The sequence below is a fragment of the Pangasianodon hypophthalmus genome, chromosome 7 (genome assembly GCF_027358585.1).
Source record: "Pangasianodon hypophthalmus isolate fPanHyp1 chromosome 7, fPanHyp1.pri, whole genome shotgun sequence".
Taxonomy (NCBI): domain Eukaryota; kingdom Metazoa; phylum Chordata; class Actinopteri; order Siluriformes; family Pangasiidae; genus Pangasianodon; species Pangasianodon hypophthalmus.
The window spans coordinates 8,744,262-8,762,454 of NC_069716.1; the positions used below are offsets into that span (position 1 = coordinate 8,744,262).

The 18,193-nt window shown below is 39.3% G+C and overlaps 1 protein-coding gene across 2 annotated transcripts in view; it reads right to left on the bottom strand.

Annotated features, from left to right (window-relative positions):
• nlgn3a (neuroligin 3a) overlaps positions 1-18,193 on the bottom strand; it is a 160,429-nt gene that overhangs the window by 60,371 nt on the left and 81,865 nt on the right. For both annotated transcript variants that reach the window (XM_026940522.3, XM_026940523.3), the window contains one exon: positions 349-534. In XM_026940522.3, the coding sequence (XP_026796323.1) occupies positions 349-534 (186 nt within the window). The remainder of the gene's footprint in view (positions 1-348; positions 535-18,193) is intronic.

Genomic DNA, 18,193 nt, shown 5'->3' on the forward strand with positions numbered 1-18,193 from the left:
AATTCTCACTCAGAGAAAGGCCCATAATAGCTGGCATCAGTTAAAAGCATTTTGGCAGCGTTTTATACCAAACTGCCAACAGGCGACTGTAAGCATGTTATAAAAAAAAACAGCACATTAGAGGGTGTATGCCATTAGTCTTGCCCATTAGGAATTTGAATTTGAGCAAACAGCACACTGAACAATCTAAAATTTCCTTGCAGGTGCTTATTGGCAAATGGAAATGCTAATGGTTGAATTTGGCACCAGCAACGTTTTCTTTTAATCTTGCCAATTATAAAAGAAGGATTGCTGATAGATTTTTTAAGGATTAGAGATTTATCTCAAAGTAGCAGAATGTTCTTTTACCTTCTGAGTGATGGGACAGAGTTAGCAGGCTCACACAAGAGGCACCGATGCCTGATCCGAAGACTGTGATCCGGTTAGAATCACCACCGAAGTAGCCAATGTTCTCGCTGATCCAGCGTAAGGCCTGGATCTGATCCAGGAGGCCATAATTACCTTTAGCGGCCTGGTCACCCGTGCTCAGGAAGCCTGGAACACAACAATGACAAAACACCTCCTTTAATGGACTGGTGTATCAGTCGTTTTATGAGACATTCTGTTATATTTCTCTCCTGTGTAAAAATTTAAGTGATCATGACACTTAAAGATGTAGTCAGTGATTTTGGTGGAATTTAGCTGCGGATAATTGGTTTGAAATTCAACAGTTAAAAACATACAGCTTTTCCCTTCAGTGTTCTCTCCAAAGACACACCCCCAAAAACACATTTAGGCTAGAACACTTGAATGGCCAGAGGTGGAGCTTTCTGAATTGACAAGCAGTAAGGTTACCAGGCAAGTAGATATATCTCCTTGTCCTGATTGGTTGGACATTTGTGGTCCATATCATATGTTTTTTCTCCCACTTACAGATGCCGGAGAGCCACAGAGGCTGTACTTTTTCTTCTGAGCGGATACCTTTGAGTCTTCTGGAATGTGAGGAGAACTTTGGCAAGTATTAGAAAAATTGTTTCTGAGTTAATCACTGACCCCATCTTTAGAGTTTTATTTTCCTGTTCAAAATGTAGCAGTGGAAAAACATTCCAGTTATTTAAGACCCAATGATGAGGAATGGCTTTGAGGATAAAAAGAAGGCAAGTTAATGGAATAGTTCTGCTATTCAGAGGCTTTTTCAATTGACATAACTGTAACTACGAGTGCAATAAACTGCAGAAATGGAAAACAAAATAATCAAAGACTAAAATGCCTTCAGCATGACTACACTATATTATACAATATATTACGCTATTTAATAGTGTAAGTAGGGAATAAAATATGACATGATGTGCTGTTATAGGAAATAATCAATAACAGTATATGTGATGCAGCCAACGCAATGCGAAGCTGATTATTCAGAACATCCTGAAGTGATTTCTTTTATACCACAGCACAAGAGGAAAGCACCGACACTGGAGACTCCTTCCAAAAATGCTGAATAAATCCCCTCACAGAAAGCCTCAAAACATTCCAGTGATTATACAAATTTTTTTATCTGTTTTTGCTAGGCATACAAGTCTTTGTGCAAGTTTTTACTATCGAAACCTTGGATCTAGAACTACTGTCTGGGCTGCTGTTATGAAAATTAAAAAACACCTTCTTCTGAACAAACAGAATTGAGCATTCACAAGTGCTGTTATATAAGAAAAAAATAATAGACAATAATAAAATTTTAAAGTCTGCATTTACAATCACAGTATATAGTAAGTGGTATTAAAGACATGTTTCTGTATTGTGTACTTGAGGAAAACACGAATCAGTCAATCTGACAACCAGCTGTGTTCAATTTAATCACAAGAGCTGTTGATTTATGATTATGAAATGGCAAGGCTTGTACCACAAGAGCTCTACAATGTTTAGTACATTATAGGAAACCGATTTAAATACAAAGTAGTTAATCACATTTCAATCAAAGATATGGACACGCAATAATGGGACTTACATGTCTTTAAAACTTCTGTCAATGAAACCCTCGAAGATGATAATGCAGCCTTCTACCAGGCATTTTTATCTAAATGATCATTTCAGGCACAAGAAAGATAAGAGCTCTTGCCATTTTCTCACCCAGTGGGCTCCAAGCTGAATACGGACACCAGGTTCAATAAAACACTAAGAATCAAATTCCTGCGACTGAACCAACTGATGTGTTGAGTCTATGAGGCCAAAGCAGACTCTCAACCTGCGTGGATATCAAGTGACATGTTTATAGCACATTTGATTTACATATCATATCCCTGGAGAGTCCTTATTAACACAGCTGATAAGAAATGCATTCCTAATACATGGAGGTCAGCTATTTTATCCGAACTGATTCCCTTCTTCAACCTTGGCAGAAGATTTTATTTTTGACAATAAAGCTCCCTGTGGGCGAGGCTTCAAATTGCAGGGCTAACAGAGATGTAGTGTGTGCATCTCCATAGGTCACAGATGCCTGAATGATGATTAACATTCACAGAGTCTGATTCCAAGCTCAAACACAATGTTTCTGATAAGTGCCCCATCTCTGTCAAACATTTTACCACAACTGGATGGCTAGGAAAAGCCTGGAACATTGCTGCATCGGACCGAACAGGTACAGAGGTACACAAAACACACAGGAAACCTGCTTGGAGGGGAAGAACAGGAAGCTGGTCCTCAGTTTATTAGGTGTAAATCAATTAAATAGCATGAAATTGATTTGCATATCAAATAGAGCTTGCTTCTTTGCCAAAACCATTCTTCCAGGACAGAAGGAACATGCTAATATTACAAAAAAAAAGCCTTAAATGAACTTTTCTGTACTCCCCATGGGCACTGACATTTTGTTTTTTTATAAAACCACAGATTTTTCATGCTAGTTTTCTGCCTCAGTTAAAATTAATTCCCTTCAAAATTTGTATAAAAAACCATCATTCCTCTTCTCTGATGTCTGATGCCACATACGGCAGAGCTTGAATCTTTTACTTTGGCCCCTGTTCTTCTCTGAGCATCTCTTGGGAACTTGTTAGACACACCATGAGTCGGAGATCAGCCAAATAAGGTCATATGAAGACGAGTGGGAACTAGGATGAAATAAATTCACCACTGATCAATAATTGTGGTTGTTAAAGGTACAAAAACAGTTGCACATTCTGCTGCGATTGCGCACGGGGGGCTGAGTTAAACACAGGGCCCTGCTGCTGAGAGAAACACAGCAGAAAGCAAATGGATCAACAGATGGTCTACTTTAGAGCTCCCAAAGGATGACAGAGTAGTGAGGATGTGTGCTGGAGAGGACAGCAAAGGAGCTTTAACCAGAAACCACGAAATACGCAGATAGCTGTACCCAAAACCTGGATTTGGAAGTTATATAGGATCATGGTATTTGTGGGTATGATCCATGTCACCTGGAGATGCAAAAACATTCAGGGTTCATAATATGTCTCTCGTGTTTTTTAAGAATAAGCAAGCATGCGGCAAATCGCTTGGCTATTGAGTGACAAAAGTCAGCAGAAACACTTATTCCCTTATTGTAGTTCCATAAGTTCCATTCAGCCATGACCAGAACAGAGAAGTATGAAGGAATGCAGCTGTAAATGACTGCCAGTTTTCATAACACGCTGAGCATTTCATATTTACTTGTGATTTTCCACAAAAACACCCTGTTCTTGTTTCTGAGTGGATATGATTTTCTTTGCTGTAAATAGATTTAAAAAAAAAGAATATTTTTTAAAGACAATGCATAAAAATGAGACACAGGTACACCTACTCGCATATATCTTTGGAACTTTATTGGATCTCAGAGACAAATTTATTACTGAATCTGAATTTACACTGGCTTCATGTTAACCTCAGTAAGGAAAAAAATATTTAACTCTTTTTGTTTTCATATGAACGCTAAAATTTTGTATAAAAATACAGTATATTCTCATAGCATCTAAAAATGTCTTCAAAGCACACTTTTAAATCTATCTATCTATCCATCCATCCATCCATCCAACTGTCTTTTGCTTGCACAACTGATGAAGAAATTCTGTCTGAAACATGATACATCCACCATCCATTTCAGAAATTCCATATGACAAGAATAAAAAGTCGAATACATGCAAACTAGTGTATTGCCTGAGAATAGGATCTCTCACTCCTGCTTCCCTTCTTGCACCTACACAAAGGCTTCCTCTCAATTCTTCCTCACATATTTTTTTAAGCCTCATTTTTTTGAAAGTCGTCTAGTGTAGCATCAGAAGCAGGTAAAAGGCAGCCTGAGCCTGTCTCCTGTCTTCATTGAGACAGACGTGCAGCTGCACTAAATACATTTAAAACCTGCTGCAGACTCTCCCCACCTGTATTCACTATTTGAGCTTGTCAATATTCCAAATGCTGTCCATTCATGTCACCTGGACAGCTCACCAGAGCGCTTCTTTCCCTGCCTACTTTACATATATGAATATTGACACACATTTGCACATTTTGTGGTTTGCCAAGCATTTAGAACACCATGTGCTTACAAATGCTATGACTATGTGTCGACTGATTATGCAGCACGGATTTGCAAAAAAAATCACTCTTATGAAGGAAGAAAAGGCTATTAAATTAGTAATGTATTCTATAATCTATATTTTCTGTATTTTGCATTGATATATACACTCATGGTCCACTTTAATATGCACACCTGTACACCTGCTCATTTATGCAGTTATCCAATCAGACAATCATGTGGCAGCAGCACAGAGCATAAAATCATACAGATACAGGTCAAGAGCTTCAGTTAATGTTCACATCAAGCATCAGAATGGGGAAAAAGGGTGATCTCTGTGACTTTAATCGTGGCATGGTTGCTGGTGCCAGATGGGCTGGTTTGAGTATTTCAGAAACTGCTGATCTCCTGGGATTTTCACACAAAACAGTCTCTAGAGTTTACACAGAATGTTTTCCCCATTCTGATGTTTAATGTGTACATTAACTGAGGCTCTTGACCTGCATCTGCATGATGTTATGCATTGTGCTGCTGCTACATGATTAGTTGATTGGATAACTGCAAGAAAAGAGCAGGTGCACAGGTGTTTCTATTAAAGTGGATAGTGAGTTATAATGACAATACATAAAATTACACAAATATATACAAATGTATATGGACTAGGGGTGTAACACAATGCCACCGTCCGTATCTGTATCTGTTTATTGCTTAAAACTTCCATATCTGTATCTGTATTCGAATTTAAACCTGAAATTGGTGTGCGCCAAACTGGAGGTTTTATTTTTAAATAAATGAAACCTACCTTATGCCACTGTAAATACTAGAAAACACTGGGAGATAGAAATGCGAGCACTGCTAGCATGGTCTGTGAATTCTGGCCCTAACAGTTCCTCAACCTCATCTAGATGTGTACCTACATGTGTACAGATCACTAATTATTTTTGTTTGTACCTGCTAGCTATATATTTTAATGAATTTATTTCTATTTTAGTTCTATTTCTCAAAATATGAACAAACTAGTAGCCTAATTTAAACCACTGAGACCCTGACCAGGCAGTTACTAAGGATGAATTAACGAACTCTGTGCATGTTCATATCCAACCACTCAGTTGTGAGTGCATGAAAATAATAATAATAAAAAAAAAACCTCCTGCTCACATGATATTTTTGTTACATCAACCCCCTCAAACTGTCTACAAAAAATGTATCCAATTTTTATCCATTTAGAACACATTATCTGGTATGGCATGGAATGGGATTTCTGTATAAGGTTCTGAAGGCCCTGGAGTGTGGTTAGGTGATATCCAATCAAATCAATTCCTCATATTCTCTTTAAAACCCGGTATGTGCCAGCAGCTCAGGATTTGACATGATTCGATTTGTCCAATAAAGTTATCAGTAATTTTTAGTGAGAGAATTAACTGACTGGCTGACTTAACTAACAGTGACACATACATGAATATATAACCCAAGGTCTGTGCATCCTGCTGTTTAAATATCATCAGCTGTTGTACATAAAGTGGAACTGAATGTCATTAGAGAGCTTCTATATCTTTCATGGGCTAGCTCTGTCTCCGACTCTGCATGGTTGCGTAATAAAGCCATAGAGTGGGAATCTATTATCACTGGCCTCACTCAGGAAGTTGAATGGTGCCTCAAACAAGTGGGGAGGAGAAGAGGAAGAGGAGGAAGTTGCAGATGATGATGATGATGCAATGAAGGCGCAGGACTGGGCCATTGCCTGTCTTTCTCTCTGCCTTTCTATCTTCCAATTGCCCTCACTGTGGGTGCCAGATAACAAGGCTGTCTGTGTGTCCCAACTATCTTCCACCCCTCTCAATGCACCAGGAAAAAAGGCCACACAATCAAAGCCTTGAGAGTCTTGCAAAAATCCTCCCCCCCCTCAGCTCAAAGAAGGAGCGCCAGGCCCCCCTACCCCCACCCCGGGTGTCTGAATGGAAGATTCTGGGGTGTGGATGGAGAAAAAGAGGGCTTGAAGGCCATCCTCCAAACATCCGCATAAAGAAGCAGTGTGTCAGTTTCTCTCATGAACACTATCACCCCTGCAGTCCATCTCTCCCTAAGGGATCTATTCACTGTTCCCACACACTATCCACCCATGCCCCGCCTCCCCCCCCCCCAAAAAAAAACCCTCCCGCTCCCTGTCAGAAAAATCATGGCATTCCGAAAAATACGAGGCCGGTCTGAAAAGAAAAGGGGGCAGGCAGGGGAGGAGATTGTGCCAGTGAAAAGATTCAACGGCCATTTATATCACGAAGCAGCTTCTCTGTCACTCTCTCTTTCTCGGGGCACTCAATAATGTGACTACGGAGTTCAAAGAAAGACAGTGCTGTATTTTTTTTTTAGCTTTGAATACTGAGGCCTATTCACTACACACTTCTTCTGTGTTTCCGGTGCTAGAACAAAAAGGAGGGCCATAGATTTGGAAAAACGACATAGCTATGTTGTGAGACACTAGGAATGACAAGCACACTGAGATTTTCTGTGCAGCAAGTCTGTTTATTGTCAGATGGTTGGAATGGTCTACATATGTGGCATTTCAATCATGTTTGTTTCAAGTTTTCGGAAATTCCAAATGTCACTAGATGAATACATCTTCATATCCATCTGCCTCCAAGGTTCTGGCTTGAAGCTATGCTTTTAAAATGACATATTCCACAGAGTAAGCTGTGAAGTCATGGTAAAGCCTACATATGGTAACTGGCATGAAATAACATATTATACGATTTCATGTGCAGTGTAATCTCATGCCAGGAGGCATATCTTAATTGGTTTTAAATGAGATCCAATAAGAATGCCTTTGGAGACCAGTATGCTTTAAACTCAATGAAGCTGAGCTGCATGCCTCTAGTTCAGGAAGTCGCCCCATGCTCAAAATTTGAATTGCTTTCTCCAATCAGTCTGCGAAATGAACTGCAAATGAGGCTGACCCCAATTTACCACATGTACACCACCACGACATAGTTTAAATATCTACTTCAACCTTCTTAGCAGCATAGACACGGGCCAGTCTGCAAACTGCCATCAGCACAACCGGCTTATCATCAACAGAAGATGATAAACTAAACAGCCCTGGAAATTTGGAGGTGATAAAAACAGATTTCCTCCTAGAAAAGCGTGTGGTGAGTAGTGGAGTAATATCAGGGTGAACAGGGAGGGGGCAGCTGACGGCCTTTCCCGTCTTTGACGGTAGCTCTTAATCTGATTACACGATTGGATCTCTTTGGACAGTCCAACCTCACCGCCTCCACAAACCACTGGAGCCAGCTACAAAAGAGCAATTTGCATGGTACACTCTCCTTCCTAATGGAATACATTCCAATCGATCACACACAATGCTAAGTGGTTTGGTGGATGGGTGGGGGGTGCATGAGGAGACTTGGGACCAGCTCTCAAAGACAGTGAAATGCGTTTGCTCCACAACAAATTGAATGAAGGCCAGAAATATTCATGTTTCTTCCACACCACTCAAGTGAAGTGGATGTTGCGGACATCAGCATTGTGTTTAATCAAAGCAAATTGTGTGAAGGGAACGGGCACGCAAGATGATAAATCAGAGCGTTTTCAAAGTGCACCTGACCTCAGGTGGCAGCCACAATCCCGCTTCCTGATAATGAGCAGATTCTAAGGCATCTTAATCTTTGAAGTTTTCAGATGTAGTACAAGGGCAAGATAGCGTCCAACCTCACTCAGACAGCCTGCTAACTTTTCTCATTTTTATCCTCACTTTTTATGCGGCAGATTATTAATGATTTGCATCAGTTCAGGGAAAACGCCAATGGGGTTCCTTTGTCTTAACTATTTCCTGTGTATCGCTGTCTGTGTTTTTGAGAATTTGAGAAATTGCAGAATTTCCTGAATCATAAAGCTGGCCTGACTCCTACATCACTGACGAGGTGATAAAAGGGCACTAGTTAGCTGCACTTCACCTAGGGGAGAAGCGCAGAAGAGAACTATGCCTCGGCTGTCCTGCTCTGAAGTAGATTAGAGGGGAAGTTTCTGCCTCCCAGCACGCCGCAGTGTGTTTGAATGCTCAAGCAATGGGGAAGTATGGATATTAATCACAGGGACGAGTGCATGCTTAGGAGATGGATGGGGTGTGAGTGCAGTGATGTCACCCTGACGAATGGCTTGGCAATGTTGGCGGAGACTTGCACATCGCCTCTCATTTCAATTAGTTCCTCAGCGCTACTAGCAGCTCTCACCTCTAGCACAGTGTAAAAACATGTCCGTGTTTGCACATACACACACACACACGCACACACACACACAAACACACAGTTTCCCCTCATCCTCTCTTTCAGTCCTCAGGTTGAGGAACAAACACACCTCTATCAAACCAAACTGACAGTAGTGCTTTCTAAAAGGGGAGCGTTGATCCATGAGCATTGCTCTTTGAATTAATCACTTGCTATTACTGGCACAGCAGTTTGCAGGCTTCCCTCGACCACTGCAACTCATTACACAGTGAATATCAGCTCTCACCCAAAGACTGTCACTCACCACCCACATGATTAACTCAAGTTTCAAGCACATTCTTGTCATTAGAGTACATTTTCTTGTCATTTGTCTCAAAGACATGTGAGCAAATTGCACATGCTTTGCTCAGCAGTAATATATATAGCCGGGTATTAAAGGAAAGCAGCAGCACAGTAAGCCATTGACATCTTAGCAGACTGACCACACTTTATAGTGGATCTATGTATTATATATTCTTCTCAACATAAGAGCCTTAGCCTGCTCCACCAAGCTCAAGATCCTTCAAGCGCCTGTGTAGGATCTGAGCTTAACATACAGAACCAGGCTAACTGATTAAATAAGGCATAAGAATTTACAGATGTCTTAAAGGACAAGGAGTATGACATGACAATGTTATTACACTAACGGATACAGATCTTTGATTATTGTGTCATGCAAATAACCTCAAAATATGCTTTAACGTCTAAAGCATCGCAGATGCTTTTCATTCTTGTTCATTCTTTTTTATTTAATATTGTTATTTTAAAGTGATAGTTTTAAATCATTACTCTTACCTCCAATTTATGAAAACCATTTTGTTGGGTCTATAAAGATAACATAAAAGGTTTCTTGACCCTTTTCATTGGTTTCCAGTACATAAAATGTATTAAAGATGACTTTTAGCTTTACTGATGTGTATGAAATGTCTTTAGAGTAAAAGTGGAGCTGCTTTCGTCATCATTTTCCCCTTCAGGTGACTAAACACCACTTTTCATTTTGGTTTCTATCTTGTCTTAAGTGTGTTTCGCTCATTATAGAACAGTTAGCTCTGGTCCACTAATTTGATTGCTGAGTGACGTTCTATGAGTGCTATTGTTTCCTATAACCGCACTGAGACCTTTCACTGTGTGTATCACTCCGCTCATCTGTGTTAAATTTCCCCACGTAAATTTCCACTTCCTAGTTTGAATTGTAGAGTTAGTGACATCATCAGTGTACATGGCAAATGATACTTTTCAGGGACTTTTCAGTTTGACTTAAATTATGAAAGCTCGTCACATGAAGATGAAAAGGTAGAAAGGACGCCAATTTTAATGGAAGCACCTTAAACAGGAATGCACAAATCAGTGTGAGTTAGCTAGCCAGCTAGCCGACATGCCATAAAGTGAGTGTAGCTTCTTTGGGATCTATTTCTGCTAGTGGAGCAAAAATAAACATTTGACCATATTGTGTCCAAAATTTCAGTTATAATAGTTGAATTTATAAAAATGACCCCGTTCAAAAGTTTACATACCCTTGATTCTTAATACTGTGTTGTTACCTGAATGATCCACAGCTGTGTTTTTTTGTTTACCGATAGTTGTTCATGAGTCCCTTGTTTGTCCTGAACAGTTAAACTGCCTGCTGTTCTTCAGAAAAATCCTTCAGGTCCCACAAATTCTTTGGTTTTCCAGCATTTTTAGTGTATTTGAACCCTTTCCAACAATGACTGTATGATTTTGAGATCCATCTTTTCACACTGAGGACAACTGAGGGACTCGTATGCAACTATTACAGAAGGTTCAAACGCTCACTGATGCTCCAGAAGGAAAAAGCATGCATTAAGAGCCGTAAACAGTCAGTAAACAAAAAAACACAGCTGTGGATCATTCAGGTAACAACACAGTATTAAGAATCAAGGGGATGTAAACTTTTGAACGGGGTCATTTTTATAAATTTAACTATTATTTTCTCTTGTGGACTATATGTAAACATCTTTTATGTGAAATATCTTATTCAGGTCAGCACTAAATAAACAATAACATGCATTTTGTATGATCCCTCTTATTTTGGTAAAATAATAAACATTTTGCAGATTCTGAAAGGGGGATGTAAACTTTTGAGCTCAACTGTAGAACTGTTGTATAAAAGCAATATCGCACTCACAATCATGCGGTTATACTGAATATCAGCATGGCTGTGATTACCTATGGCATTTGGCCTGTGGGTTCACTGTGCCAATATTCAGTATTCATATTATAACCGACGCTTGCTTGTGCGATATTGCTTAATTTTGGTTTCTTGGTCCACCCTGAAACATGTTAAACATCTTTATATTGAAATATTTGTGATTCTTTGCGAATTTGCTGGTTGATGCTTAATTTTCATTGCTCAGGTGAGAAATCAGTGGTCGCTTATTGCTCTGATGTCACAGGTGGACATTGCTAGGACAGTTACAATGGAGTTTACAGGAGAAAAAACTCAACAAGCTGAAACAGAAGGATAATGGTCAGATTTCAGCGGTAGCTCCTAAAATCAACAAAAAAAGAGCTTCCTTTCTCACCATTTTCAGTGACGTTAAATGTCTCATCAACGAGAAATCCATGGTAGAAGTAGTTGAGACAGGAAAGGTTGGACTCAAATGTCCAGAATGCAATGTGTGGGGGGGGCTGGGGTAGTGTAGGGGAAAAAAGCGTGATAAAGTGCCTTCTAGCGTGCCCTTACAGTGGAAAAACTGTGATGACGTGCCCTAATTGCTGCCCTTCAAATGGAAAAAAAAAATGTGATAAAATGCCCACTAGGGTGCCCCTATGTGCAAGAAAACATGATAAAGTGTCCTCTAGGGTGCCCTTCCACTGGAGAATACATGATGCCTTATGGGGTTCTGCTACGTGCAAGGAAACAAGATGAAGTGCCCTAATGGGCGCCCTTCCAGTGGACAAAACACGATGAGTTGCCCTAAAAGATCTCATACATGCAAGAAAATGAGATGAAGTGCCTTCCAGGTGCTTCTATGTGTGAGAAAATGTGCCCTCTATGGGCAACACTGCGTTATGCCGCAATGAGCTAGCCAGTAGTGGTGACAAAAAAGTCCCTGAGACGACACAAGGAAGAAACCATGAGAGAAACCAGACTCAAAGAGAACCCATCCTCTTCTGGATGACACTGGATAGTGGGATTATAAATCATCATTACCGCTTTGTTTTGAATGATTGCAGACTATAGCATCACACCTTAACCTACAGATATTTTTTTCATCTCTTGCGAGTACAGATGCTCTGAGAAAGAACATCATCTGAATGGCTCATTGCTCTGAAGCCTGACTGGCACTATAGTCCAATTTCCATTGGGAACCACCGCCAAAAAGCCGCTGAGGTGATTCCTCTGTTTTTTTTTTCATTCAGATTTAATCTATTGCCTCTTTGTTCATGAAGAGAAAAAAAAAAAGGTTAGATCTCTCTTTCTGTTTCATCTTTTGCTGCCTGCAGCCCCACAGGAGAGCATGGTGCTTGGTGTCTTTTGCCAGGAGATGGGAGGCTGTGCCAGGGCCCCTGTTTGTTTGCCTTTCTTTCCATCTCCATCTCGCAGAAATCTGCCTGACAGTCCGGCAGTGCTGCTTCCCCCCCCAGGGATTCAGCATCAGATAAAATGTCACCGCAGCTTTTGTTTCCACCTGCCCCTTGGCCGCCTGTGCACCTGAAAGACTACGCAGAATAGAAGCCAGTTCCTGCTCCAAATCACTTCTAGCTGGTTTTATTGAATATGTAAATGTTTTTAGATTGGCCTACTTCATAATTTTAGTCACTAGTATGGTACTAGTACCTAACTGGGAAGCAAAACAAGCTAATCTCATCTTTTTCTGCCTCATAGATTCGGTAGATTCAGCAGTATATGCTGTACTCATAATGCTACTCTGATTCTTACACTACAGATAAAACACAAATGCTTCTCTCTCCATATTTTATCTATCTCTCTCTACCCCAAACCAAAGCAAAATGCTGACTTGTTCTTCTACTGCAAGTATTCCCACATATTTTGCTGCTCTAATTCAGAGATAATACATTACCACTGTACAAAAATATACTGCATATGGGATGGAATGGTATGAAAAATTTGAACCAATATGACATTTTTTTCTGTGTATCACAATATAAGATCCCATAATCTCAATATTATATAGGAATATTTGTTTTTGTTTTTGTTCTCTCTAAGATTAACAAGCTAGTAGGTTTTGGGGAAAACATTTAGTGCTAACTTTAAACGTTATTTAAACGTAGGATGGAGACACTACTTCCTTTTTTCACTATTAATGATTCACTAATAGGCGAGACCAGAAAATTTAATGTTTAATATTTCTCATATTTCTCATATTTCTCATTTCTCATGTATAAAGGAATATAGACAGAATAAATCATAATGTTCCTTCCTTCTTCCTAGCTAAAGGAGCTGTCTGACTGGTAGCTGGTAGGCATATGGGTTTGGTAGCTTGGCCGTCAAAAAAAATTTTTTTTTTATTGATTTACTTGTACTTTAACCCTAAACTAATCTGTTTGTTTGGGGGACTGTAGTTCACTCTTCACAAAATCAGTTTTGCACTGGACAACTGAGCAGTAACTGAGCTAATACTGCTAGATGACTAAAAATTCTTAATGCACCTGTCCTTCTTATTCTATTTCCTGTACGATATCAATATTAGAGGTCTGGGCATCAGCTGTTACCTGATCCGGTTCTGATATTCTCTTAGTAATCGACCAGACTCTCAGCTTCTGTTGCTCTAGAGGCATGATGGCAAGACAAGCTTGTCCCATGTACACATTCAACATCCGTATCTTGATGGTTAACATTATACATGTTCACAGCATAAAATATGACAGTGGATTGAGTCTAAAAATACATAACAATTAATGCCACACGTTAATTGTGAGCAGGAGGGTTTAGCTTTTATGCGGGCAAGCAATTAGATATGAAGCTCACAGGCATGAGCGAGCAGTCAGATATGAAGCTGGTGGGATAAAGAAAGACCACATTCATTATGATGAACATGAACAATGCATTTTTAACAATGCATTTACAGCAATGCATTTACAGAGTTACCTAATTTATCCTTAGTAACTGCCTGGTCAGGGTCAAGGTGGTTTAAATTAAGCTATCAATTTGTTAAAGTCTTAATTATTAGACAGGAAAAAATGCCAGACGATTTTTAAAAACAGACCTGTTATAAGGACTTATAAGGCATAAACAAGTAGAATATTTTAAGAGATGTGTGCACCTAAAAATAACATACTGGTATAACAAAAAGGAACAGGATGGGATTATATATAATGGCATTCTTATTTTCAACTGTCAAACTTTCAACTGTTTCAGAATTTTGAAACTTTAATTATGGCATGATTGCGCATAATTTCTTTTTATCTTTATATCCATTGACCTACCTTGTACAGATCAACAACTGTCTGTATTATTTATGTTAAAAGCTTCTCTTTTTTTTTTGCCATGTGGACAAAGAGAATTTACATGTGTGCAACCTCATAAGGCAACAATACAGTTGGTCAGATGCAACAACAATTTCTGGATACTAACCGAAATCTTAAAATGCTTTAAAGGATTTAAAATTTTTTTTTAGGTATGTCTACACCAAAATCAGGATCAGTAGGGCTGTCAGTCATCTCATGTGGTGCAGTCAAATGAGATTTCTGACAGCTTTACACCACTCTTTCAGCCCTACATCCTGGGCAAAGCTTTCATTTAATTCTATTTTTATTGAGACATATTCATCATTCAAGAGGAGCTTCAAATATTGAATTATAAGATTTCCTGTCACAGTGTCACACTGCAAGTGCACATGATTCACCTGCCACCAGATCCAGTTGGCCCAATATGAGAAGGAGCAGCATTACATTGAAAGAAGGACCCCAAGCTATTGCATATAAATGAGACTCCTCAGCCCTGTGCCTACCAATTTGAAACACTTTTGAAAGTGGACCATCTGAAGTAAGGATGTGAGGTCTTTGAGTGTAAAAGGGTCACAGGTAGATAATGGAAGCTCAGAGAAAGAAGGCGCCACTGAAAATTCTCTACCTCCCTCTCTCTTATGTAGATGTCATCTCATTTATGTCTCCTCTCAGTTGTGTTGAAGGTTGACTTAGTCTGACAGGATTCTAGTGTTGAGGCAGAAATGAGGTGGGAACCCGAAAGGAAGTGGGCTCATTATTCCAAGTGCACAACATCTGGCCAGTGACAGGACAGTCTTTTGATGATATTCTAGTGTGACCTTGTGCCTATTGGGTTTGTGCATGCATTATGCCTATTTGTTCCTGATATTCACAACGCTGGGACATGCAGGAATGCCCTGGAATCAATGCCTTGTCTTATATGGTTGGGAATAATCAAATATTCCATATTTAATATTCAGTCATGAGCAATTTCAGTGAGCAGGTGCTGCATTGGCTGTTCCTGGTTGGCCATTTGGAACATGGCCACACTAATTTAGATAAATATTAATCCAGCTCTAGAAATTGTCTAATACTCTAGCCGAGATTGGGACTCTTGTGGTAGGACTTGGCTGAATTCCTGTGTTATCTCTGACTTCTCTAAATATCTATGGCTGACATACCACAGAAGTGCAATTGGGCCTTTGAGTGGTAAGCATCTGCACTAATTAAACCATCAACAGAATTAGTCCTGGTTGTGAGCAGTTTCATAATTACAGCCCTTTCATTCACTGATGAGGTAGCTCCCTGTCCAGAAAGATGATAATGCAGTAAATGCAGGTATGCCGTTTTTTTTTTTGTTTTGTTTTGTTTTTTAAATCAGGACATATCCAGTCATCCAGTCATAAATGACCATAAATGGAAAAAGAAAAAAAAAACCTACTGGGACAATGTCTTTCACAATTACTACAAATATTGTAGTAGAACCTAATGTAGTCTCCACCTATTGATTACCAGTTTAATATTAGTTTAGTAGTACTTTTGCCAGGGATTTCAAAGAACAAATTCCTTATTAAAGGTCAACATATCCATCACCATCAAAAACTGTGCAACTCTGAAACCAATTAAAAAAAACTTCAGTTTCCATCTTCCTCAAGTGTGTGAGGTTTATTTGCTCTTGATTTGAACCATTCACTGAAATTACCATTATAATCCTGACCACAGTCACATTAGGAAATGCAAATAAGGCTTTGCATCAAAATGCAAATTCATTCAGTTAAGGCAGCTCAGCCAGAATTCATAATTTAGTGTGAAAAATTGGTGAGTCTGCAGCTGCATCTTTCCAGCTTCCCGTTCCATGCTCATGCACCTTCACTGGACAGATTACTGATAAGATAATATAATGTGTTCATGAATCCAGTAACCAACTGTTTAAGAACGTTTCCACTAACACTGTGAGATTAAGTTACCCAGCACAAAGTAATGTTGTACCATTGTGAAAAAAAAAAAAAAAAAAAATTACAACAGGTTAGCCAAAAACACTTCTTGGACTGAAGGCTTACATTTACAGTATTGGGTAAGCATTTAGCATGACTTAGTTAACCTGCAGCTTTTAAAACAGTGTCTCTTGCCATTATCAGCTAACCTCTAAAGTACAGCAAAATCCTCCATCAGGTAGAGTAGGTACAGTAACAAAAATCATGTTAGGTTTTACAATTGATCATAGAGATGCTCCACTGACAGAGAAATTGGTCTTTAAAAATGTACAAGTTCACCCCAGGATAGTCTTTCTGCTTTTTCATGTAAGACCATGAAACCTACCTATGTTCTTTGAGATCCCCTGCAGCCTATGGCTGGTAAAAAAGAACAATCTGTAGTGCGTTTTACACATTTGTCCACAAATTCAAAGCCAACCACACCATTTTTTTCTCTAGCTGGAATCACTTTCAGTGAAAAAAACATTGGACTGACCAGCTGTTTCAACATCTCAATCTGCTAAGTTTAACTCCACAAATGCAGTTAGTCCTGGTCCAAAGTCATGTTCAGTCTTGCAGGGTTTGTGCTATGTTCTGAAAAACATGGAATAGCTACGATAAATTGCACTAGGTGTGATTGAGTGTGTGTGATGAACTGGTGTCCCATCCAGGGTGTGTTCCTGCCTTGTGCACCGTGTTCTTGAGATCCACGGCTACCCTGACCAGGATAAAGTGGCTACTGACAAAGTACAGAAATTTCATTAAGTCACCATCTTATTCTAACTTGGACACAGTGTCTGTAATATTAATATAATTTTAGAAAAAAAAATATTTTATAGTCATTTGAGCAGCTGATCCAAGCAAGTTTTAAGTAGGAAAAAATAGTTTTAGGATTGCCAGTTTTTGTAGAATATTAATATAGAAGGTCTTGCTGCAGGTGAGAACTACTGACATACCTTGTGTCTGATTTAATTAGTACGAGTATGATATGCGTTAATGAGAAATTGCAACAATGTGCAATACGCATTCGGGAAGGCACCTCATTATTACCACAAACTTGTTGCAGATGAGGCTATGCAAGCTGATCACGATAAAGAGGTGGTGGATCCAAACTATTTATACGCACAGAATTAGCACCTTTGACTGCAAAGCGTAATGCTGCTACTCTAAAAACATCTGTGTTCATTCGTATGTGCTTGGTGCAAACAAGCCTTCACCCGCAACTAGCTCTCATTTACCTGAGCATGGAGCCATGCAGTGCTTAAGAGGCTAATCCCTCTTTTTTTTTAATTTCCCTGAAATATCATCCACTGTAGGCTTGCAGCATTAGTTTTCATGAGGACGCATCAGGGGCTAATTGTTAAAAATTGAGTTATCGGACCGCATGACCTTCAAGAACCCCAGAGGACTAGCGGCAAATACAAATATCTTCCCAATGGTATTGCCAGTACTCAGAAGAATCCTCTGTCTCTGCAATGTCATAATATTGTTGTAATAACTGAAGATCCAAGGTCAGTGAATATCATGCCAGTTAGCTCAACTGATAAAGACAAGGCTTGGGAAGAAAAAGTAGCCCAGCTGCTGTTTGGCCTCGTATCACCCAGACTGTTCTGGTGTTCTTAATGAGGTAGCTTTTCACACACTGGTGGTTTTGTTGGTGTGCTCCTGTAACCCCCCTTGATTATGTGACTGCCTTTTTTTTCTTTCCACTGCACACATTTATTGGGGAATTTATTGGTGAACAAATTCTAAATCAGAGTTATGATGCAATGAGGCATCTTATAATACTACTCTGCCATTGTAACTAATACTGGCAGGGAATGTAGATATTGGTGAAGTGTAAAGTTGCAAAGAGAAAATATAAGAAATTATTTTTTAAAAATTACTATTTATAAAATTTGCTATGTTCCCATTCACTGTAGGAATACAGACTAAAGTCTGTATGCTGAACAATGTGTGAACTTTGTTGAACTGTTGAACTTTGACCAGTGGAAGTCAATGTGGAGGATATCAGAGAACAATACAAAAAGTTAGAAGAGTCTTTTTTGTGAGGAGCTGCTGTGTTGGCGTGCAGA